Raw genomic sequence first — 25,100 nt, forward strand, 5'->3', positions numbered from 1 at the left:
AATTTGTTATATCACAAATGCTATATAAATGGAATCCTTTTCTATTGGCTTTTTTTCCACTAGCATAATTCTCCGGAGATTCATCCAGGTTGTTGCATCTATCAGTAGTTTGTTCCTTTTCATTGCTGAGTAGTATTCTATGGTATGGATGTACCACGGTTTAACCATTTACCTGCTGGGACATCGAGGTTATTTCTAGTTTTGAGCTATCACAAACACAAGTGCTGTACACATTCATGTACAGATTTTTGTGCAAACGTAAGTCTTCGTTTATCGGGAATAATTGCCCAAGAGTACAATTGTTGGGACATACGGTAGTTGCATGGTAGTTTTTGAAAGAAGCTGCTCCAAATAGTTTTCCAGAGTTGCTGTACCATCTTATATTCCTACCAGCAATGTATGCACTCCCTCGCCAGCATTTGATGTTGTCACCGTTTTTTATTTTAATCATTCTTATAAGTGTGTAGTAGTATATCATTGTAGTTTTAATTTGCATTTCCATAGTGGCTAATGGTGTTGGAACATCCTTTCATGTGCTTATTTGCCATCTGCGTATCTTCTTCAGTAAAGTATCTGTTCATGTCTGTTGCCTATGTTCAAACAGGATTGTGTGCCTTTTTACTGTTGAGTTGAGAGTTCTTTATTCCAGATGCTAGTCCTTTTCTCAGTTATGTGGTTTGCAAATATTTTATCCCAGTCTGTAGCTTGTCTTTCCACTCTCTTTACAGGGTCTTTTGAAGAGCAAAAGTTTTTAGTTTTGATGAAGTCCAATTTATCAGTTTTTCCTCTATAGATAATGGTTTTGTTGTCAAGTCTAAGAACTCTTTGCCTAGCTCTACATCCCTAAGATTGTCTATCATGCTTTTTTCTAGACCTTTTGTAGTTTTGCTTTTTACATTGAAATTCATGATACGTTTTGAGGTAATTTCTGTATAAGGTTTGAGACTTAGGTCAGATTGATTTTTTTGCCTATGGATGTCTGATCGTTCGAGCATCATTTGTTAAAAGGGTTGTCTTTCCTCCACTGAACCACTTGTGCACCTTTGTCAAAAATAAGTTGGACACGTTTGTGTGGGTCTGTTTCTGGGTTCTCTATTCTGTTCCATTGATCTGCATGTCTATCCCTCCTCCAATACCAGTCTTGCTTATTGTAGCTGTGTAGTAAATTGGGTACTTGAAATCAGGTAGACTGACTCTGCCCACTTTATTTTTCTTTTTCAGAATTGTTCTAGCTCTTCTAATTCCTTTGCCTTCCTGCCTGTATAAATTTTAGAATAGCCTTGTTTACATTTACAAAAAAATATTGCTCAGGTTTACAGGAGTTGCGTTAAACCTGGATGTATATCTGCTTGGGGAAAATGGACATCTTTACCATGTTGAATCGTCCAGTTCATGAGCACAGCACTTCTCTCCATTTATTTGTGTCATTTTAGGCATACAAGTCCTATACGTGTTTTGTTAGATTTATACCTAAGTATTTGATTTTTTTAGCCATTATAAATGGTGTTGTATTTTTCACTTCAGTGTCCAAATGTTCATTGCTAGTATATAGAAATTTAGTAGTCCATGGTATAATGCAAAGTATTATATGTATTATCTGCTATGTATTACAAAAAGCAGTTTATTTTTGTATGTTTATCTTGTACTCGATGACCTTGAAACTCACGTATGAGGTAGGACCGTTTTTTGTGAATTTCTTGGAATTTTCTATGTAGCTAATCACGTCATCCACAAATAGGAATAGTTTAAATTTTTCTTTCCAATCTGTATGCCTTTTATTTCCCTTTTGCTTATTGCACTGGTTAGAACTTCCAGACTGTGCTGAATAAGAGTGGTGAGAGCAGGCATCCTTGTCTTGTTCCTGATCTCAGGGGGAAAGCTTCAGTCTTTCACCATTGAGTATAATGTTAGCTGTAGGGTTGTTTTTTATAGATACTTATTGTCAGGTTGAGGAAGGTTCCCTCTATTCCTTTTTTTTCCTGGGCACTTCTGTTATGAATGACTGTTGAATTTTATCAAATGCTTTTTCTAAATCAATTAATATACTCGTGTGATTTTTTTTCTTTAGCCTGTTAATATGGCAGATTGCATTAATTGATCTTTAAATATCATACCAGTTTACATCCTTGGAATAAACTCCTCTTGGAGCCCTGGTGGTGCAGTGGTTGTGGTTTGAATCCACCAAATGCCATTTGGAAATCTATGGGGCAGTTCTGCTGTGTCCTGTAGGGTCATTATGAGTTGGAATAGACTCAACAGCAACAGGTTTGGTTTTGGTATATAACTCTCTTTATAACATTTACACATATGTATATATGTAGCGGAATTCTACTTTCAAATAGTTTGTTAAAGATTTTTGTGCCTGTATTCATGAGGAATATTGGTCTATAGATTTGTTTTTTGGCACTATCTTTAGTATCAGGGTAATATTTGCGTTGTATAATGGGTTGGGAAGTATTTCTTCGCCTTCTGTTTTCTGGAAGAGATTAGACTTGTTAATTCTTTTTTAAATGTTTGGTAGAATTCTTCAGTGAAGCCATCTGGGCCCGGAATTTCTTTTTTGAAAGTTTTTAATTTTGAATTCAATTTTTTAATAGTTATACGGCTATACCAAGAAATTTGGAAGACAGCTACCTGGCCAACCAGTTGGAAAAGATCCATATTTATGCCTATTTGAAAGAAAGGTCATCTAACCGAATGCCGAAATTATAGAACAGTATCATTAGTATCACACACAAGCAAAATTTTGCTGAAGATCATTCAAAAACGGCTGCAGCAGTATATCGACAGGGAACTGCCAGAAATTCAGGCTGGTTTCAGAAGAGGACGTGGAACCAGGGATGTCATTGCTGATGTCAGATGGATCCTGGCTGAAAGCAGAGAATACCAGAAAGATGTTTACCTGTGTTTTATTGACTATGCAAAGGCATTCGTCTATGTGGATCATAATAAATTATGGATAACATTGCAAAGAATGGGAATTCCAGAACACTTAATTGTGCTCATGAGGAACCTTTACATAGATGAAGAGGCAATTGTTCAGACAGAACAAGGGCATACTGAGTGGTTGAAAGTCATAAAAGGTGTGCGTCAGGGTTGTATCCTTTCACCATACCTATTCAATCTGTATGTTGAGCAAATAATACAAGAAGCTGGACTGTATGAAGAAGAACAGGGCATCAGGATTGGAGGAAAACTCAATAACAACTTGCATTATGTATGCAGATGAGACAGGCTTGATGGCTGAAAGTGAAAAGGACTTGAAGCACTTACTAATGAAGATCAAAGACCACAGCCTTCAGTATGGATTGCACCTCAACATAAAGAAAACAAAAATCCTCACAACTGGACCAATGAGCAACATCATGATAAACGGAGAATAGATTGAAGTTGTCAAGGATTTCATTTTACTTGGATCCACAATCAACACCCACGGAAGCAGCAGTCAAGAAATCAAAGTATGCATTGCACTGGGCAAATCTGCTGCAAAGGGCCTCTTTAAAGTGTTGAAAAATAAAGTTGTTACCTTGAAAACTAAGGTGCCCCTGACTCAAGCCATGGTATTTTCAATCACCTCATATGCTTGTGAAAGCTGGACAATGAATAAGGAAGACCCAAGAAGAACTGACGCCTTTGCATTATACCATGGACTACTAAAAGAATGAACAAATCTGTCTTGGAAGAAGTACAACCAGAATGCTCCTTAGAAGCAAGGATGGTGAGACTGCATCTTACATACTTTGGACATGTTATCAGGAGAGATCAGTCCCTGTAGAGGGACATCATGCTTGGGAAAGTACAGGGTCAGTGAAAAAGAGGAAGACCCTCAACAAGGTGGATTGACACAGTGGCTGCAACAATGAGCTCAAGCATAACAATGATCGTGAGGATGGTGCTGGACTGGGCAGTGTTTCGTTCAGTCGTGCATAGGGTTGCTGTGAGTCAGAACCGACTCGACGGCACCTAACAGCAACACGGATTGCCAAAGAACAAACAAATCTGTCTCAGAAGTACAATCAGAATGTTCCTTAGAAGCAAGGATGGCAAGACTTTGTCTCACATACGTTGGACATGTTTTCAGGAGGGATTAGTTTCTGGAGAAGGACATCATGCTTTGTAGAGGGTCACTGAAAGAGACAGTGGCAGACAGTGGCTGCAATAATGGGGTCAACCTTAACAACGATTTTGAGGATGGCACAGGACTGGGCAGTGTTTCATTCTGTTGTTCATAGGGTCGCCATGAGTCGGAACTGACTTGATGGTGCCTAACAACAACAACCACAACAGGGCTATTCAAATTATCTGTTTCATACTGGGTGTGTTGTGGTAGTTGGTGTTTTTTTTTTTTTTATACTTGTGCTTTAAGTGAAAGTTTACAAGTCAGTCTCTAACATAAAAATTTATATACACCTTGCTACATACTCCCAATTACTCTCCCCCAATGAGAGAGCCCGCTCTCTCCCTCCACTCTCTCTTTTCGTGTCCATTTCACCAGCTTCTAACCCCCTCTACCCTCTCATCTGCCCTCCAGACAGGAGATGCCAACATAGTCTCAAGCGTCCACCTGATCCAAGAAGCTCACTCCTCACCAGCGTCCCTCTCCAACCCATTGTCCACTCCAATCCATGTCTGAAGAGTTGGCTTTGGGAATGGTTCCTGTCCTGGGCCAACAAAAGGTCTGGGAGCCATGACCACCAGGGTCCTTCCAGTCTCAGTCAGACCATTCAGTCTGGTCTTTTTGTGAGAATTTGGGGTCTGCATCCCACTGCTGTCCTACTCCCTCAGGGGTTTGCTGTTGTGTTCCCTGTCAGGGCAGTCATCGGTTGTAGCCGGGCACCATCTAGTTCTTCTGGTCTCAGGATGATGTAGTCTCTGTTTCATGTACCCCTTTCTGTCTCTTGGGCTCGTAATTACCTTGCGTCCTTGGTGTTCTTCATTCTGCTTTGATCCAGGTAGGTTGAGACCAATTAATGCGTCTCAGATGGCTGCTTGCTAGCGTTTAAGACCCCAGACGCCACTCTTCAAAGTGGGATGCAGAATGTTTTCTTAATAGATTTTATTATGCCAATTGACTTAGATGTCCCCTGAAATCATGGTCCCCAAGCCCCTGCCCCTGCTACACTGGCCTTCAAAGCATTCAGTTTATTCAGGAAACTTCTTTGCTTTTGGTTGAGTCCAATTGTGCTGACCTCCCCTGTATTGTGTGCCGTCTTTCCCTTCACCTTAAGTAGTTCTTATCTACCAACTAATTAGTGAATACCCCTCTCCCACCCTCCCACCCTCCCCCCTCTCGTAACCACAAAAGAATGTTTTCTTCTCAGTTTAAACTGTTTCTCAAGTTCTTATAATAGTGGTCTTATACAATATTTGTCCTTTTGCAACTGACTAATTTCACTGAGCATAATGCCTTCCAGGTTCCTCCAAGTTATGAAATGTTTCACAGATTCCTCACTGTTCTTTATCAATGCATAGTATTCCATTGTGTAATACACCATAATTTATTTATCCATTCATCCGTTGATGGGCACCTTGGTTGCGTCCATCTTTTTGCTATTGTAAACAGTGCTGCAATAAACATGGGTGTGCATGTATCTGTTCATGTAAAGGCTCTTATTTCTCTAGGATATATTCCAAGGAGTGGGATTGCTGGATCGTATGGTAGTTCTATTTCTAGCTTTTTAAGGAAGCGCCAAATCGACTTCCAAAGTGGTAGTACCATTGGACATGCCCACCAGCAGTGTATAAGTGTTCCAGTCTCTCCCACAGCCTCTCCAACATTTATTATTTTGTGTTTTTTGCATTAATGCCAGTCTTGTTGGAGTGAGATGAAATCTCATTGTAGTTTTGATCTGCATTTCTCTAATGGCTAATGAACGTGAATATTTCCTCATATATATGTTAGCTACCTGAATGTCTTCTTTAGTGAAATGTCTATTCATATCTTTTGCCCATTTTTTAATTGGGTTATTAGTCTTTTTGCAGTTTAGTTTTTGCAGTATCATGTAGATTTTAGAGATCAGGTGCTGATCGGAAATGTCATAGCTAAAAACTTTTTCCCAGTCTGTAGGTAGTCTTTTTACTCTTTTGGTGAAGTCTTTGGATGAGCATAAGTGTTTGATTTTTAGGAGCTCCCAGTTATCTAGTTTTTCTTCTGCATTCTTAATAACGTTTTGTATGCTGTTTATGCCATGTATTAGGGCTCCTAACGTTGTCCCTATTTTTTCTTCCATGATCTTCATCGTTTTAGATTTTATATTTAGGTCTTTGATCCATTTTGAGCTCGTTTTTGTGCATGGAGTGAGGTATGGGTCTTGTGTCATTTTTTTGCAGATGTATATCCAGTTATGCCAGCACCATTTGTTAAAAAGACTGCCTTTCCCCACTTAACTGTTTGGGGGCCTTTGTCAAATATCAGCTGCTCATATGTGGATGGATTTATGTCTGGATTCTCAATTCTGTTCCATTGGTCTATGTATCTGTTGTTCTACCAGTACCAGGCTGTTTTGACTACTGTGGTGGTATAATGGGTTCTAAAATCAGGTGAGGTAAGGCCTCCCACTTTGTTCTTCTTTTTCAGTAATGCCTTATTTATCCGGGGCCTCTTTCCCTTCCATATGAAGTTGGTGATTTGTTTCTCCATCTCATTAAAGAATGTCCTTCGGATTTGGATCGGAATTGCATTAAATGTATAGATCGCTTTTGGTAGAATAGACATTTTTGTAATGCTAAGTCTTCCTATCCATGAGCAAGGTATGTTTTTCCACTTATGTAAGTGTCTTTTGGTTTCTTGCAGAAGTGCAGTGTAGTTTTCTCTGTATAAGTCTTTTACATCTTTGGTAAGATTTATTCCTAAGTATTTTATCTTCTTCCTGGGGGCTAGTGTAAATGGCATTGATTTGGTGATTTCCTCTTCGATGTTCTTTTTGTTGGTATAGAGGAATCCAACTGATTTTTTTTTTTTTTAATTTTTATTGAGCTTCAAGTGAACGTTTACAAATCAAGTCAGTCTGTCACATATAAGTTTATATACACCTTACTCCATACTCCCACTTTCTCTCCCCCTAATGAGTCAGCCCTTCCAGTTTCTCCTTTCAACTGATTTTTGTATGTTTATCTTGTATCCTGATACTCTGCTGAACTCTTCTATTAGTTTCAGTAGTTTTTTGGAGGATTCCATAGGGTTTTCTGTGTATAAGATCGTGTCATCTGCAAACAGGGATACTTTTACTTCCTTGCCAGTCTGGATGCCCTTTATTTCCTTATCTAGCCTAATTGCTCTGGCTGGGACTTCCAGCACAATGTTGAATAAGAGCGGTGATAAAGGGCATCCTTGTCTGGTTCCCAGTCTCAATGGGAATGCTTTCAGGCTCTCTCCATTTAGGGTGATATTGGCTATTGGCTTTGTATAAATGCCCTTTATTATGTTGAGGAATTTCCCTTGTATTCCTTTTTCGCTGAGAGTTTTTATCATAAGTGGGTGTTGAACTTTGTCAAATGCCTTTTGCATCAATTGATAAAATCATACGATTCTTATCTTTTGTTTTATTTATGTGGTGGATTACATTATTTGTTTTTCTAATGTTGAACCATCCCTGCATCCCTGGTATGAATCCCACTTGGTCATGGTGAATTATTTTTTTGATATGTTGTTGAATTCTATGGCTAGAATTTTGTTGAGGATTTTTGCTTCAACGTTCATGAAGGATATAGGTTTATAATTTTCTTTTCTTGTGGTGTCTTTACCTGGTTTTGGTATCAGGGATATGGTGGCTTCATAGAATGAGTTTGGTAGTATTCCGTCCTTTTCTATGCTCTGAAATACCTTTAGTAGTAGTGGTGTTAACTCTTCTTTGAAAGTTTGGTAGAACTCTGCAGTGAAGCCTTCCAGACCAGGGCTATTTTTTGTTGGGAGTTTTTTGATTACCGTTTCAATCTCTTCTTTTGTTATGGGTCTATTTAGTTGTTCTCCCTCTGTTTGTGTTAGTTTAGGTAGGTAGTGTGTTTCTAGGAATTCATCCATTCTAGGTTTTCTAATTTGTTAGAGTACAATTTTTCATAGTAATCTGATATGTTTCTTTTAATTTCAGTTGGGCCTGTTGTAATATCGCCCCTCTCATTTCTTATTTGGGTTATTTGCTTCCTCTCCTCTTTTTCTTTTGTCAGTTTGGCCAGTGGTTTATGAATTTTGTTGAGTTTTTCCAAAAACCAGCTTTTGGTCTTGTTAATTCTTTCAATTGTTTTTCTGTTTTCTATTTCATTTAGTTCAGCTCTAATTTTTATTTGTTTTCTTCTGGTGCCTGTGGGTTTCTTTTGTTGCTCTCTTTCTATTTGTTCAAGTTGTAGGGATAATTCTTTGATTTTTGGCCCTTTCTTCTTTTTGTATGTATGCATTTATTGATATAAATTGGGTTCTGAGCACCCCTGTTGCTCTGCCCCAAAGGTTCTGATAGGAAGTGTTTTCATTCTCATTGGATTCTCTGAATTTCTTTTTCCATCTTTAATGTCTTCTATAATCCAGTCTTTTTTGAGCAGGGTATTGTTCAGTTTCCAAGTGTTTGATGTCTTTTCCCTGCTTTTCCTGTTACTGATTTCCACTTTTATGGCCTTATGGTCAGAGAAGATGCTTTGTAATATTTCAGTGTTTTGGATTCTGCTAAGGCTTGCTTGATGACCTAATACGTGGTGTATTCTAGAGAATGTTCCATGTGCACTAGAAAAGAAAGTATACTTGGTTGCTTTTGGATGGAATGTTCTATATATGTGTATGAGGTCAAGTTGGTTAATTTTGGCATTTACATCTTCCGTGTCTTTATTGAGCTTCTTTCTGGATGTCCTGTCCTTCACCGAAAGTGGTGTGTTGAAGTCTCCTACTATTAGTGTGGCACTCGTCTAGCTCCCTTTTCAGTGCTGATAGAGTTTGTTTTATGTATCTTGCAGCCCTGTCATTGGGTGCATAAATTTTTAATATGGTTATATCGTCTCGATGTATTGTCTCTTTAATCATTATATAGTGTCCTTCCTTATCCTTTCCCATGGATTTAACTTTAAAGTCTATTTTGTCAGAAATTAATATTGCCACTCCTGCTCTTTTTTGATTGTTGTTTGTTTGATATATTTTTTTCCATCCTTTGAGCTTTAGTTTGTTTTTGTCTCCAAGTCTCAGGTGTGTCTCTTGTAGGCAGCATATAGATGGATCTTGTTTTTTAATCCATTCTGCCACTCTCTCTTTATTGGCTCATTTAGTCCATTTACATTCAGGGTAATTATGGATAGGTATGAATTTAGTGCTATCATTTTGTTGTCTTGTTTTGTGTGTTTTTGACAGTTTCTTTTTCCCACTTAATTTTAAGTGCTGAGTAGCTTTGCTTTATATATTGTCCTTTCCTCATATTTGTTGTTCATTTTGTTTCTGCTGAGTCTCTATTTTTGTCTTGTATTTTATTTTGATGAGTAGGATAGTTTATCTCCTTTGTGGTTACCTTATTATCTACCCCTATTTTTCTAAATTTAAACCTAACTTTTATTCCTTTGTATCGCTGTATCTTCCTCTCCATATGGAAGGAGTATGATTACATTTCTTAGTTCCTCTTCATTATTCTAACGTTGTCTTCTTCTATATAATAACATTGCTATTAGCCTGTTTTGAGCTTTTTTTAAAAAAATAATCTTGCTTTTTTTTTTTTTTTGAATTTCCCTGTCTGGGTTGAGTTCTGGTTGCTCTGCCCAGTGTTCTAGTCTTGGGTTGATACCTGATATTACTGATTTTCTAACCAAAGAACTCCCTTTAGTACTTCTTGTTGTTTTGGTTTAGTTTTTACAAATTCCCTAAACTTGTGTTTATCTGGAAATGTCTTAATTTCACCTTCATATCTAAGAGACAGTTTTGCTGGATATATGATTCCTGGAAGGCAATTTTTTTCCTTCAGTTTTTTAAATATATCATCCCATTGCCTTCTTGCCTCCATGGTTTCTGCCGAGTAGTCTGAGCTTATTCTTATTGGCTCCCCTTTGTAGGTGACTTTTCATTTATCCCTCGCTGCTCTTATAATTCTCTCTTTAACATTGGTTTTGGCAATTTTGATTATAATATGTCTTGGTGACTTTCTTTTAGCATCTACCTTATGTGGAGTTCGATGAGCATCTTGGATAGATATCTTTTCATCTTTCACGATATTAGGGAAGTTTTCTGCCAATAAATCTTCAACAATTCTCTCTTTGTATTTTCTGTTACCCATCCCTGTTCTGGTACTCCAATCACTTGTAGGTTTTTTCTCTTGATAGAGTCCCACATGATTCTTAAGGCTTCTTCATTTTTTTAAATTCTTTTATCTGATTTTCCTTCAAATATATTAGTGCCGAGTGATTTATCTTCGAGTTTAGAAATTCTAGCTTCTACTTGCTCAATTCTGTTCCTCTGACTTTCTATTGAGTTATCTACTTCTGTAATTTTATTGTTAATCTTCTGAATTTCTCATTGCTACCCATCTATAGATTTTTCCAGCTTATTAAACTTTTCATTGTGTTCCTGAATAATCTTTCTAATTTCTTCAATTGCTTTATCTGTGTGTTCCTTGGCTCGTTTTGCATATTGTCTCATTTCCTTCCTGATGTCTTGAAGGGTTCTGTATATTAAAGTTTTGTATTCCACATGTGTTAATTCCAGGAATCCACTTTCATCTAGAAGATCCCTGGATTCTTTGTTTTGAGAGCCTGTTGAGGTGATCATGGTCTGTTTCTTTATGTGACTTGATACCAACTGTTGTCTCCAAGCCACGTATAAGTTATTGTATTAGTTTATGCTTGCTTAGTGTGTTGTAGCTGCTTGCTTTGTTTTGTTTTGGTACACCCCTATGGGTTGCTTGAGTGAGCTAGCTTGCTCAACAGTGCCTATCTCAGGCCCAGGGAATTCAGTTGCTGAAGCCAGTTTGCAGGTGAGGGTGCACGCTGAAATGTACGCAAGTACTTAGCTTTTGCCCAGAGCGCCATTCTCCTCAGGTTCCAGAGGTGTGAGTGGGCTGTGTGGCTGGCTGCTTCTCCGTGAGGAAACTGCGGCTGAACGCTAGTACCAGCCCACCGCCCCCGTTCCGGGAATGGTGCCTGAGGGCTCCCCGCGATTCAGGTCCAGTAACTCGTCTCCGCTCCTGAATGGTCTCTTCCTCCCCCTGCCCCTCAGCTCGTTTTCTAAGCTTGCCTTTGAAGCTCAGGGCTCCCAGCTTGTCACAAATATACTCGTTTCACTTGTTTTTTTCGGGTCTTTGTTGTAAAGAGGGCTCGCGGGAAGCATCTGTCTATTCTGCCATCTTGGCTCCGCCTCTCGGTAGTTAGTGTTTTTTGAGACATTGGTTCATTGCATTTAAAATGTCACGTTTATGTGTGTAGAGTTGTTAGTGATGTTCCCTCATAATGCTTCTGATGTCTGCAGGGTCTGTAGTGATATCTCCTACGTCATTTGTGATATTGGTAATTTGTATCCTCTCTTTTTTTTTTTGTCTCTTTTGCTAGAGATTTGCCTATTTTATTGATCTTTTCAAGGTACCAGCTTTTGGTTTTATCAATTTTCTCTACTGTTTTTCTCTTTTTAATTTTATCGATTTCTGCTCCTATTTTTATTATTTCCTTTCTTCTGCTTGCTTTGGGTTTATTTTGCTTTTCTTATTCTAGTTTTTTGAAGTGGGAGCTTGGATTATTGATTTGAAGCTTTGTCTCATTTTTAATTTATGCAGTTAGTGCTATAAATTTCTTTTTCAGCACTACTTTAGCTGTGTCCCACAAATTTTGATGTGCTGTATTTTCATTTCGATTCAGTTCAATGCATTTTTTATTTCCCCTGAGACTTCCTGTTTAACCTAAGAATTATTTACAAGTGTGTTTAGTATACAGGTGTTTGCAGATTTTACTGTTATCTTTTCGTTATTGGTTTTTAGTTTGATTCCGTTGTGGTTGAAGAACACACTCTATATGATTTCAGTTTTTAAAAAATTTGTTGATGTTCATTTCACTGCCCAGAATATGGTCTATCTTGATATATGTCCCGTGAGCATTTGAAAAGAATGTATATTCTATTTTTGTTGAGTAGACTGTTCTTTAAATATTGATGAGATCCTGTTGATTGATGGTGGTGTTGATTTCCTCTAAATCCTTGCTAAATTTTCTGTCTAGTCTTTGTATCAGCTCTTGATAGGGAAATGAAATCTCCGACTCTAATTATGGATTTGTCTATTTTTCCTTCTAGTTCTGTCAGTTTCTGCTTCACGTATTTTACAGCTCTGTTCTTTGGTGCATGTAAGTGCATAGAATTTGGTGCATAGCAGAGTGTCATGGATTGAATTGTGTCCCCCAGAAATATGTGTCAACTTGGTTAGGCCATGATTCCCAGTATTGTATGGTTGTCCTCCATTTTGTGACTGTAATTTTATGTTAAAGAGGATTAGGGTGGGATTATAACACCCTTATGCAGGTCATGTCCCTGATCCAATGTAAGGGGAATTTCCCTGGGGTGTGGCCTGCACCACCTTTTATCTCTCAAGAGAGATAAAAGGAAAGGGAAGCAAACAGAGAGAGAGGACCTCATACCACCAAGAAAGATGCACTGGGCACAGAGCGCATCCTTTAGACCCAGGGTTCCTACACGGAGAAGCTCCTAGTCCTGACGAGAAGGGCCTTTCTCTAGAGCCGACAGAGAGAGAAAGCCTTTCCCTGGAGCTGATGCCCTAAATGTAAACTTCTAGCCTACTAGACTGTGAGAAAATTAATTTCTCTTAGTTAAAACTATCCACTTGTAGCATTTCTGTTATAACAGCACTAGATGACTAAGACACAAAGCATTTAGGATTGCTATGTCCTCTTGGTGAATTGATCCTTTTATCATTATATAATGTCCCTTTCTGCCTCCGGTAATTTTTTTTGCTCAGAATTTTATCTGATGTTAATAAAGCTACACTTGCTTTCCTTTGATTAATGCTTGCATGATATATCTTTTTTCCATATCGTTATTTTCAGTCTCCCTATACTGTTATATGGGGGATACTATTATATTTGAAGTGAGGTTCTTGTAGATGGCATTCAGCTGGGTCATGTTTTTAATCCCCTGTGGCACAGTGGTAAAGAGCTCAGTTCCTAACCAAAAGATTGACAGTTCAAATCCACCAGCTGCTCCTTGGAAACCCTTTGAGGCAGTTCTACTTTTTCCTGTAGGGTCACTGTGAGTCAGAATTGACTTGACAGCAACAGGTTTGGTTTTTTGTGTGTGTGTGCTGATCTCTGTCTTTCAATTGGTGTGTAGACTATTTACATTTAATATCATTATTGATATGTTAGGTCTTAAGTCTATCATTTTATTTTTTGTTTTGTTTGCTCTTTCTGTTTTTTGTTTTTCTTTTTCCTGCCTTTCTGTGGGTTACATGAACTCTTTTTTAGAATCCGTTTTGATTTATCTATAGTGCTTTTTAGTGTATCTCTCTGTATAGTGTCTCTGGTGATTGCCCTAGGTATTGCATTTTATATGCATAACTTATCATAGTCTACTGGTGTCATCATTTACATTAGTCTGAGTGAAGTATAGAAACTTTACCTCCTTTCATGTCCTTTTACCCTTTTCCATTAATAATATAATTGTCTTAAATATTTCCTCCACATCACTTAGAACCACACTGGACAGCTTTATAATTTTTCCTTCAACTGTCAAACATTATTTTAAAAACTCAAGAGGAGAAGGAAAACATTGAATTTGCCCATATTTTTGCCTACTATATTCTTTCTCCTTTCCTGACATTCCAGGGTTCTTTCTTTTATCATTTCCGTTCTAATTGGAGAACTTCCTCTAGCCATTCTTTTAGGGTAGATCTGCTGGCAACAAACTATCTTCATCTGAGAATGTCTCGTTTTCTCTTCATTCCTGAAGGTTATTTTTCTCTGGTTATAGGATTCTGAGTTGACAGTTCTTTTCTTTCAGTACTTGAAAAATATTGTGCTGCTTCCTCCTGGCCTCCACGATTTGTGATGATAAATCCACTATCATTCAAACTGTGTTTCCCTTATTCCCTTTTTGGTAAGGTATCATTTAGTTTTGTCTGTAGTTTTCAGAAGTGTAATTATGATGTGTCTTGGTGTGGATCTCTTTGGGTTTAGCCTGTCTGGAGTTCATTCTTTATTGGTTTATGTCTCTTGCCAAATTTGGGAAGTATGCAACCATTAATTCTTTGAGTACTTTTTTTCAGCCCCACTTCTTTCTTCTCTCTTTCTGGGACTTTGGTGGCACAAGTAAAGATCTTTTGTTCAGTCTCACAGGTCTCCGAGGCTGTTTTGTTTTTTTCCTACTCTTTTTTTCTCTCTGTTTTTCAGATTGGGTAATTACTATTATTTTATCTTCCAGTTCCCTGATTCTTTCCTCTGTCCCTTCCATTCTGTTATTGAATACATCTGCTGAGCTTTTTATATCAGTTATATTTTTCAGTTCTAAAATTTCCATTTAGTTCCTCTTTATATCTCCTGTTTCTTTACTAAAGCTATTTTTTTTTAAATTTGTTTCCAGTGTATTTGTAATTGCTCAGCAAAGCATTTTTATATCTGCTTTAAAATCTTTGTCAGATAATTCTAACATCTCTGTTATCTTGGTGTTGCTATCTATTGATTGTCTTTTTTCATTCAGTTTGAAATCCTTCTGGTTCTTGATATGACGAATTATTTTTTGTTGAAACCTGGGCAATTTTTGTGTTATGCTGTGAGACTCTAGATCTTATTTGAATGTCCTGCTTTAGCTGGTTCCTTCTGACACTGCTTTGGCAGGGGAAGGGGGAACATCACCTCATTACTGCCAGATGGAGGTAGAAGTCCATGATACCCATTTGGCCTCTGTTGACACCAAAATTGGGAGTTCCTCCTTACTGCTGTGCTGAGGTGGGAGTTCTGACCCCACAAAAAATCTCCGCTGACACCAGGTGGGCGGCTCTTGTCACCAACCAGCCAGAGTTCTGGTTCCCTACTTGGCCGTCTCTGATACCACCTCTGTTGGGGCACCTCATCCCAGTGGTAAGGGTAAAAGTCTAGGCTCTCCTCTTGGCTTTTGCTGGCGTGGTTGGGAGTAGGGCCACATATTTTTCTGTGGTATTTGGCTAGAGTATTGTGGTTACAATCTAGAAGTTTTCTGTTTTACTAAACTGCCCCTTTCCTGGTCCTTTGGCTAGAGAGAAGAGGCTTTTGCTAGGGATCTTTTTGTCTGCATCTGTTGATGTTTCCAGGTTGCTGGCTTTTTCAGTTCCACGTCTGGGATATGTGAGGCCAAAAGAAAACCCAGGGAGCTCAACCATCAAGTCATTCCTAGCTGGTCTGTCTTTTTCTCTCCACCTATCAGAGCCTTGTTATGTTTGTTTTATATATACATAATGTCCAGGGTTTTTGTTTTGTTTTATTGCAGTCTTTTTTCTAATTAGTCTGTTACTTTTAAGAATTGAGACATAATTCATATACCATAAAATTTGCTCTCTTAAAGAACACAGTTTAGAGGTTTTTTAGTATAGTCACAGGCTGTGCAACCACCACCACTATCTAATTCGAGAACATTTTTATCACCCCGAAAAGAAAACCCGGACCCATTCTCAATACCTGGCAGCCACTAATCTACTTTTCTGTATCTATGGATTTGCCCGTTCGGGATGTTTCATATAAATGGAATCATGTACTATGTGGCCTTTTGTGTCTGAGTTCTTTGACTTAGCGTAATCTTTTTGAGGTTCATCCATGTTGTAGCATGTATCAGTACTTCATTTCTTTTTATTGCCAAGTTATATTCTGTTATATAGATACTCTACATTTTGTTTATCGGTTCATCAATTGATGGATATTTGGGTTGTTTCTGCTCTTTAGCTGTTGGGAATAATGTGGCTGTGGGCATTTGTAGGCAAGTTTTAGTGTGAAATGTGCTTTTAATTCTCTTATGTATATACCTAGGATTAGAACTGCTGGTTCATAGGGTAACTCTGGAGACCTGGTGGCACAATGGTTGAGAGCTGGGCTGCTAACCAAAAGAACGGCAGTTGAATCTACCAGCTGCTCCTTGGAAACTCCATGGGGCAGTTCTACTCTGCCCTGTAGGGTCAGGATGAGTCAGAATATACTCCATGGCTCCTAACAACAATAACATGGTAACTCTACGTTTAATTTTTTGAGGACCTGCCAGACTGTTTTCCAAAGCAGCTGCACCATTTTGCATTCTCACCAACAATGTAGGCGGGCTGTGTTTCCTACACGTCCTTACCAATATTTACTGTCCATTTTTTTGATTATAGCCAGCTTAGTGGGTGTGAAGTGGTGTCTCATTGTGGTTTTAATTTGCATGTCCCTGATGACTACTGATGTTGATTGAGTACCTTTTCATGTGTTTATCACCATTTGTATATCTTCTTGGAAATGTGTATTCAAATCATTTGCCTTTTTTTTTTTTTTTTTTTAATTGGGCTGTCTTTTTATCGTTGAGTTACAAGGGCTCTTTTATATAATCTGGACACTAGATGCTTCTCAGAAATATGATTTGCAAATATTTTTTTCCCATCCTGTGGGTTGTTGAGGCTCTTTATTGTTCTTAGCTGAAGGAATAGAGCAAATACATCTACCGCATCTTCCTGGAAGCGAAGTCCCCCTAGCTAGTTTTATAATAGCTGTTGCAGGGGCCAAGGCTTTCTATATTGCTTAAAATTCAAAGTATTTTAAAGTCGGTATGGGAGAGAAATCCTATTATGGTGTTTGATTTTTGTTGTTGTTTCAAATTTGAAAATTATTTTAAAGTCAATTGAGAGATTTTTTTTACTGTTGTTTTTCTGTGCATTTTTCTGACTTACCTCATTGTGTGTGGGGAGAACCTTCCATTTGGTGAGCAGGAGCCCCCCCCCCCCCCCGTTATGTGCCAAGATACAGACCCCTTCAGCCCTCTGGGTGGTCATCAGGGCCTGGGGCAGCCCAAACCAGAGCGTTTTGTCATTTATATGTGTGCCATGAAGTGCAAAGGGCTGAGGAGTCCTGGTTAAGAAAGCACAAGAGTGACCTTACCGCCCCAGTGAGCGGAAGGCGCTCCCATCTGTGGTATGCGTTTAAGCTCTGCAGTCAGAGGAGTGGAGACAGCACAGGAATGCATGAGCTTTTCTAGGCTGAATAGATGGGTCTTTAATCTTTTCTTACCAAACAGTGAGCAATTCAGAGTTAATCACAAGAAATCAAGAATTCCCGTGATATCATGATATCATCTGTCTTCATGAAAATCGCCTCCTATTGAGTTCCTCAAAGACTGGTATCTTTTTCCTGGGTAAAGATTATTTTTTTATTTCTATACTTCTGGCTTGACTTTTCTGATAAAGTCAAACTTTGATGTACAGCCATGGCTGGAAATCTTAGAATTATCTTGAGCTTCAAATATCTCTCTTGTTCCCTAGGTGCCTGAGAGTTTTTTCCTCACTCCCCAGCCTTGCCAGCCTGTGCCATGAGTGGATTCTGCCCTGATGAAGCCCCTGACAGCATTTTGCTCGGGCATCACCGCAGGCGTCTTGACTATTTCCCAAGCACCCACTCTGGGCTCCTGCTCTGAGGCCCTGCAGACTGATTAGGGACACTTTCCCAGCCACAGGCCCTCCCTTTTTTAGCCCCCCACAGTCTTGCCTTGCTGCCATTATTTTTGCATTTCAATCAACTTTCTAATTCTGTCCCAATTCCTTAGGCTTTCTCCACTCAGTCTTTCCTAGCCTTATTATTATTATTATTTTAATTTCCTTCCTCTTCTTATCTCCATACGAACTGATCCTTTCCTTTTTTCTTCTCTAGTCGTTACTTTTCCTGAATATTTGTTAATAGCCTTGATGTTATGCACTCAAACTCATCCCAGACCAATTACTCTGTTCATTTTTCTTTGGTATTTAATTCCGTTCCTTACATGAAATGAAGAAATGTAGGTGAGAGCCTTTCGTGAGCCAGAGAGCATTATATACACATATAACTTATTGAGATTAACAAAGAGCCACTGTGCTTCTTTTCATGCTCTCTGCTGCTTCTGAGCCAAAAGCACTTCTCTGCAGAGGAGGGAAATATTGAAGAAAAATAAAGCCATGGAGTTGTCTCTTAGCAACTGAGTTCGTGCCTTATAAATCCTACTCACTTTAGATTACTGCCACTCAAACCACTTGTTTTTCTTACTGGTTTAGTACAAATAATGTTATTAAATTATAGGGAAACAATGGAAGAGCTCTAATAAGTGAGTCACTCAGTTAATCAATTGTGCTTTATCTTTGCGTGGTACTGTGGGTGTAGATGTGTCATTTTTCACCCTTGATACTAGTTGTGAAACTTCTGTTACATCTTTTGTTACAACTTAAATTGTAGACAGAGTGGAAGCTAAACACCATCTTATACATTTCTAGGTTACTTGAGTCCTGAAAAAATATGGATCATACAAGTAGTGTATAAATCAAGCTATGCATAGTTTAAAGAAAATCAAGCATACGAAAGCTCAAAGCAAATTGGGGCGTGTTGATTTGCATTACAAAGGAATCCATAATAAGGATTCGTCAAATAGTAGATCTTCATAGTATGTTTCAGTTAGCAAATATTTTTGAGTACCTGAGATGCTGGACAGGAGCCCTGGTGGCACAATGAGTAAGAGCTCGGCAGGCTGCTAACCAAAAGGTCAACGGTTCAAACCCACCAGCCACTCTCTGGGAGGAAAGACTGGTAATCTGTCCCTGTAAAAAAATGACAGTTCAGGAAACCCTGTGGGGCAGTTCTGCTGTCACATGGGGTTGCTATAAGTCAGAATCAACTTAATGGCACACAACAACAACAACCTGTGCTGGGCAGTGGAAGGGATAAAGATATGTGTATGTGTGTAAATGGTTTTGGGCTTTCAGTATAACGAGGTAGATAATACAACTGGCACACAAATAAGGCAGTACACTCTGAATGCCTCGTGAGTGGTAAGCGGAGGTCTGTAGGAGTTGGGAGGAGGGAAATGTCACAAATACGTGGACAAGGTGACACGTTAGAGAGCTGAAAAGACTAATAATCTGTCAAGCTTAGTAATTAAGACGAGACTGAAGACGTAGGTAAATTGTCGGGCCTTCAGTGCCAGAGCAAGGAGTTTAAAATTTATTCCATAAGCACTAGGGAGCCGCTGACATTTTTTATCAAAGGCTTATCTGGGAAAATTTTTCTGGCACTAGTGTGTCATTTCAATTTTTTTTTAATTAATTTGATGATAGTCTTTTAGACATCTTGCTTATGTATAAAACGAAGATGTATGTCTTAGTTACCTAATGTTGCTATAACAGAGATACCACAAATGGATGGCTTCAACAAACAGAAGTTGATTCTCTCACAGTCTAGAAGTCTGAATTCAGGGCTCCAGCTCTAGGGGAAGCCCTTCTCTCTCTGTCGGCTCTGGAGGAAGGTCCTTGTCCTCAATCTTCCTCAGGTCTAGGAGCTTCTCAGTGCAGGCACCCCAGGTCTAAAGGACACACTCTGCTGCTGGTACTACTTTCTTGGTGGTATGAGGTCCCTCTCTGAAGATCGATCTTCAATATCATGAACACCATAGAGAGGAATTTGTGGTTTTCATAGAGGCGTCTGGCCAAATATATAAAAGCTTCATATGTCAGATACTCAATAACGTTTGTAATTCTCTTTTGAGATAGCAGAGATTTTTCAGATCTGGCCACGGATTATAAAACTATAAAATGAGTTATAAAATTGATTCATTTCTAGTCTTTTTAAAAGGGGTCTAAAACTCTTCAGATGAAATGAGATCTAGTAAGAGAAGCTGCTTAATTAAGATGCAAGCAGTATATGAAGTGGGACAAAATGCCATTTTGCAGGCTTTCTAGAATCGCTTTTAGGAACTTCCGTGTTGATTAGTCAGCCATGTCATGTCTCACCTCTCTGAAACAATGCAGAAATCTCCTACTTTCTTCTTACTCCCTGCTTGGATAGAAGGAATGACTGTAATGGAAAGAGCTTTCCATCCATAGCCCTCTTAGATTTCGTTTTTAATTTTGCCAAATATTTGTATCACTTTGCCAAAGACCGTTTCTTTGCCCTCTCCTGTCGTGGAAAAAAAACCAGTAGAAGTACACAGCCCACCTCACAGGGTCGTTGTGACAGTCTGCTGATACAATATAAAAACCAAAGCCAAACCAGTTGCCGTCAAGTCGATTCAACTCATAGCAACCATACAGGATAGAGTAGAACTGCCCCACACAGGGTTTCTAAGGAGTAGCTGGTGGATTCGAACTGCCACCTTTTTGGTTAGCAGCCATAGCTCTTAACCACTGTGCCACCAGGGATCCAGTACAATATAAAATGCTCTGTAAATACTCTGAAAATGTTGGTAACAGATAGAGAAATGGATTTTAAACACTTTGTTAGTAGAAACTGCTGTAAGCTGGAAATGCAATTTTTTAATAATAAAGACTATATAATAAGGTTGGCTCTTGTTTTCCATTCGTAGTAAACTCTAGGGAATTTAGAGCATAAAATGTTTCCCACTTGCTACTATTAAGGAAGTAATACTCCCTACATATTTATCTCACAGTTAAGTCATTTTTTTAAGACAGCACAACTAGAGAATCCTTCTGGGAAGTTAGGGATACTAGTCTTGGCTTAGTTACTAACTTGTTTTGTCATTGAACAAGTCAAGTCAGTAATCCTTTTTGTTTCCTGATTGTTGTTGTTGTTAGGTACCATTGAGTCAATTCTGACTCATAGTGACCCATGTGACAGAGTAGAACTGCCCCATGGGGTTTCCTACACTATAATCTTCATGGGAGGAGATCACCAGGTCTTTTCTCCTTCGGAGCGGCTGGGTGGATTTGAACTCCCAGCTTTTTGATTAGCAGTTAAATGCTTAACCATTGTACCACCAGGGCTCCTGCCTAAAGCTTACCTAGCCAAAAGAAAGTAACTGCAGCATTTTACAACATGCTGCTGTGGGAGACTCAGTAACATATAACCAAAAGCTACCATGGGAAATATTTTAATAGGATTGTGGGAAGGTGAACAGCATACAGCTTTGCCCTGTCTTCCTCCCCCATTGTACTGACCAGGCAAGTTCAAGCCCCAGTTCAGGAAGAACTTGTGGTTTCCTCTCTGGAGATCTGGTCACATCTCGGATCAATTCCAGTCTGAAGAACCTAGAAAAGATCATATTTGGTTCTAATCCTGTTCTTAAGTGATATTTGGGTCTCTTCTCATATATACTTGATGTGTCAGAATACTGGGCCTTGGGAGCAGCCTGGGCTGCCTTCATCGATGTCTGAGCTTTCGGGTATGGTATGATCTGGATCTAGGACTGCAGCGAATCCTTCTTTCGGGTCCTGATATAGAGAGCATAAGTCTTAAGAGGAATTTTAAAAAAACCAAAAAAAAAAAACCTCAGTGGAATTTTATTCCATGATGTATTCGTGGTAAAGATTTAATAGTAACAGGAATTAAGCTGTTCTTTGAAAATGTATTTTAAGTTTCTGAGCAAGGATTTTCTTTTTCTGCTTCTGACCTAAAAGCTCAGAACAGTCCTTGAACACATCAGTCCAGACCATGAATTGTAAGCATTTCTTTTATCTGAAGTTGGGGCTGAATTTGACTAGATCTTTTCAAGGCTTAAACAATTATGAGCACAATTTCACAAATGAGAAATTTTGAACGTTTTTCTTTTATTTTTCCTATATACCTCTTAGGTGCCAGATAGAGCTTGCTGGGTTGAATTGAATCATATTGAAGCATGCCCAGTAAAAAATAATAGCCCCTGGCTTGAGAGCTAGAATTCAGTTCATTTGGAAACCAGAATAATCCTGGCCCGGTTTTAATGTAGGAAAACTCTCCAAACCACCTTGGCCAGAACCTAGTGTTGTAGAACCAGACCATAAAGCATGAGGGCTGGGGACTCTCCACGTGGTGGGACTCTGCTGTTAATTTCTCAGGAAGTCAAACCCACGGTGGATACAAGTCTACAGACTGTGTGGTCTAGTTCAGGCGGCAGCATCAGCATCAGCACAAATGGAAAGGACCGAGTTCAGGAAAGAGCAGGAACCCACAAGGACAAAGGGAGAGGAAAGGCTTCCTTGAGTAGCCACAAAGGCACATTGTAGACATTCAAAGGACATTGCTTCTTTCTTTCTTTCTCCTCTATTGCATATGTTTCCCACAAAGAGATTACAGGGGCATGAAAAGAGAGGGAAACTTTGACTCAAAAGGAAAAAAAAAAAAAAAAATTAACATAAAACAACCAGCTGCACCTCTTAGAACTTCTAGATGTTTATGTGGTGTGCACCCAGCTTATATATATTTGACCAAAACATTTCCCTTGTCTCCTCGTCTGTCAATGACGCTGTATAACCCAAGAGACTGTTTACGTGGCCCATTTGTTTCATGTCCATAATCTCTATCCCAGAACAAGATAGGAAGGCTTGGGGAATACTTGTCTGTTTTCACAGGGTTATTTATTTTCTTCCATTAAAAACAAATCTAAAAATCCCTATTCTCTCTCTTCAAAAAAAAAAAAGAATTCAAGTGTTTATTGAGTGCCTGTTGTGTTGTAACCATTCTTTTATGTAACAGTTTTTCTATAAGTGATTTAATGGTGAGAGTTTGAAACCAAGGTCAAATCATCAGAAATAAATAACTCAAGAAAAATCTGGTTCTTCTCCTTTGTATATTGCAATATTTTGCCCATAAATATTGTTTTTAGTTTACCTTTTTAAAAAATTATGGTAAAAACATTTGTCATTTCAGCATTTTTTGCATGTACAATTCCACGACAGGTCCATCGGGTTGTGCGACCATCATCACCGTATCTGTTTCTTATTCTCTTTGTAGGTAACAGTATGACTAAATATACTGAGAAGCTAGAAGAGATAAAAAAAAGTGAGTAACACTATTGATGTTTTGGGAAAAATGGAACTCTGTGGCTGTTCTGTAAGTTGGATATTTATTAATAACTCTAATTATGCTCTGGGGCTAACACACACACTAGGTGCAGAGCCTGAGACCTACCTGACACTGTGGTGGGAGCTATGGGAGGTAGAGGAGCCTGGCAGGTACCCAGAAAGAGGTGGAAATACTGTGTACCATCCTTACCAGCTGCTAAGATTCTGGCCTGTGGGTCTGCATTCTGTCCACGAAAAAAAAAACCTTGTTGCCTTTGAGTCAATTGAAACTCATGGCGACCCTATGTGTGATAGAGTAGAACTGTTCCAGAAGGTTTTCTTGGCTGTAATCTTTACAGAAGCAGATCTCCAGGCATTTCTTTTGCAGTGCCTCTAGGTAAGTTTGAACCGCCAACCTTTAGGGTAGTAGTTGATCGAATGCAAACCATTTGCACCACCCAGGGACCTACCCCACGCCCCATAGATGTTAATGTTGGAATATAGAGTGAGGTGCGGTGGAATGGAGCCTGTCTTAGGTATTTAGTGCTGCTAGAATAGAAATACCACAAGTGGATGGCTTTAACAAAGAGAAATTTATTCTTTCACAGTCTAGGAGGCTAGAGGTGAAAATTCAGGGTGTCATCTGCAGGAGAAGGCTCTCTGTCTCTGTCAGCTCTGAGGTAACATTCTTGTCATCAATCTTCCCCCTTGTCTAGGAGCTTCTCAGCACAGGGACCCCAGGTCCAAAGGATGAGCTATTCTCTGGCTCTTGTTTCTTGGTGGTGTGAGGTCCCCCTGTCTCTCTGCTTGTTTTTCCCTTTTCTATCTCAAAAGAGATTGATTTAAGACACAACCTAATCTTGTAGATTGAGTCCTGCCTCATTAACATCACTGTCTCTAATCCTGCCTCATTAACACTTTAGGATTTATAACACATAGGAAAATCATATCAGATGACAAAATGGTGGACAGTCACACAACACTGGGAATCATGGCCTGGCCAAGTTACCAGATATTTTGAGGGGCACAATTCAATCCATAACAGAGCTCTAGCTAAGCAGCCAAACCACAAGCTTCTCGTCGGATTGCACTGTAGTCTTCATGGCCTTTTTCAAGGTTCTCAATCTTATTTTCTGTATACCTGAGATAGGGTTCTAATATCTTCATAGCATCCCTTTGAGTATAAATTAGAGAGTATTCATGAAAGACTTTGAAGTATGAGAAAGTGCTTATTCTTAAAGTGGTATGGATTATCAACTCACTGCAGTCTGATTTTCTTTTAATTAAAAATCATATTTTATGCCCATCCTTTTTTTAGACTAATCATATGCAAAAATATGCTCCTAGTCATTGAGTGCTTGGCCCTTGCACAATATCGTAATTGTTCTGTGTCCAAAACGGATGTAAACACTACCCCATGGAGAACAGAATTAAAGGAGGAGGACCATCTCTTTCTGAGATGGATCTGCTCATAGCTTAAGTAGGAGAACCTGGTGTTAGGAGAGTATTTAGCTAATGGTAGAAAAGAGGTACACCGTCTGGTAGCAGTTAGGACTCAGCTCTGATGACACTTTCTTGCAAGAGAATATTACAAATGTAGAATATGCTAGAACTTTCTTTTTTTTTTAACACAATAGACCTTTTAATTTAAAAGGATAACGTTTCTGTCCCTTTTGAATCGCTACCCAGTTGGGAAACCCTTGACAGTAGATGTGGATTCAGAAGGAGCTTTACGTCGAATCTGTTATTTTGGTCATTTTTAAGCTATGAGAAGTAATGCTATAGACTTTTTTTAATGTATAATATCACAGTACCCACTTTTCTTCTTATACATTTTATATTATGTACAAACATGTACTCCCAGGGACTCTTACATAATATATATATTACATTTTTATACTGTGAAGATAATCTTGTTTACTCACCTATGTTTCATTGTGGTCATCATTCAAGGCAGGCACATTCAGCTGGCCCACTTCTGTCTTGGTCTGTCATCTTACATCTCCCATCCTTTTGTAGCTGAGGTGGGCGCACACGTCCACACCAGAAACTTGTCCCATAAAAATGTCCTGTTCTGCTTATGTTGCCAAAACCCTGTTGGAGATGTTTCTTAAAATTGCAACGTGGTTACTTTAATATCTAAACTTTAAGTGGAGATTTTTTTCGCCAAAGCAACACCTATGGGATAGAGTTCTTGGAAATGCTCAT

At 38.8% G+C, this 25,100-nt stretch overlaps 1 protein-coding gene across 1 annotated transcript in view; it reads left to right on the plus strand.

Annotated features, from left to right (window-relative positions):
* Positions 1-25,100, plus strand: part of CEP41 (centrosomal protein 41) — a 61,352-nt gene that overhangs the window by 16,581 nt on the left and 19,671 nt on the right. The window contains exon 3 of the mRNA XM_010587413.3: positions 22,843-22,890. Coding sequence (XP_010585715.1) covers positions 22,843-22,890 — 48 coding nt within the window. The remainder of the gene's footprint in view (positions 1-22,842; positions 22,891-25,100) is intronic.

Source organism: Loxodonta africana, chromosome 8 (assembly GCF_030014295.1).
Source record: "Loxodonta africana isolate mLoxAfr1 chromosome 8, mLoxAfr1.hap2, whole genome shotgun sequence".
NCBI lineage: Eukaryota > Metazoa > Chordata > Mammalia > Proboscidea > Elephantidae > Loxodonta > Loxodonta africana.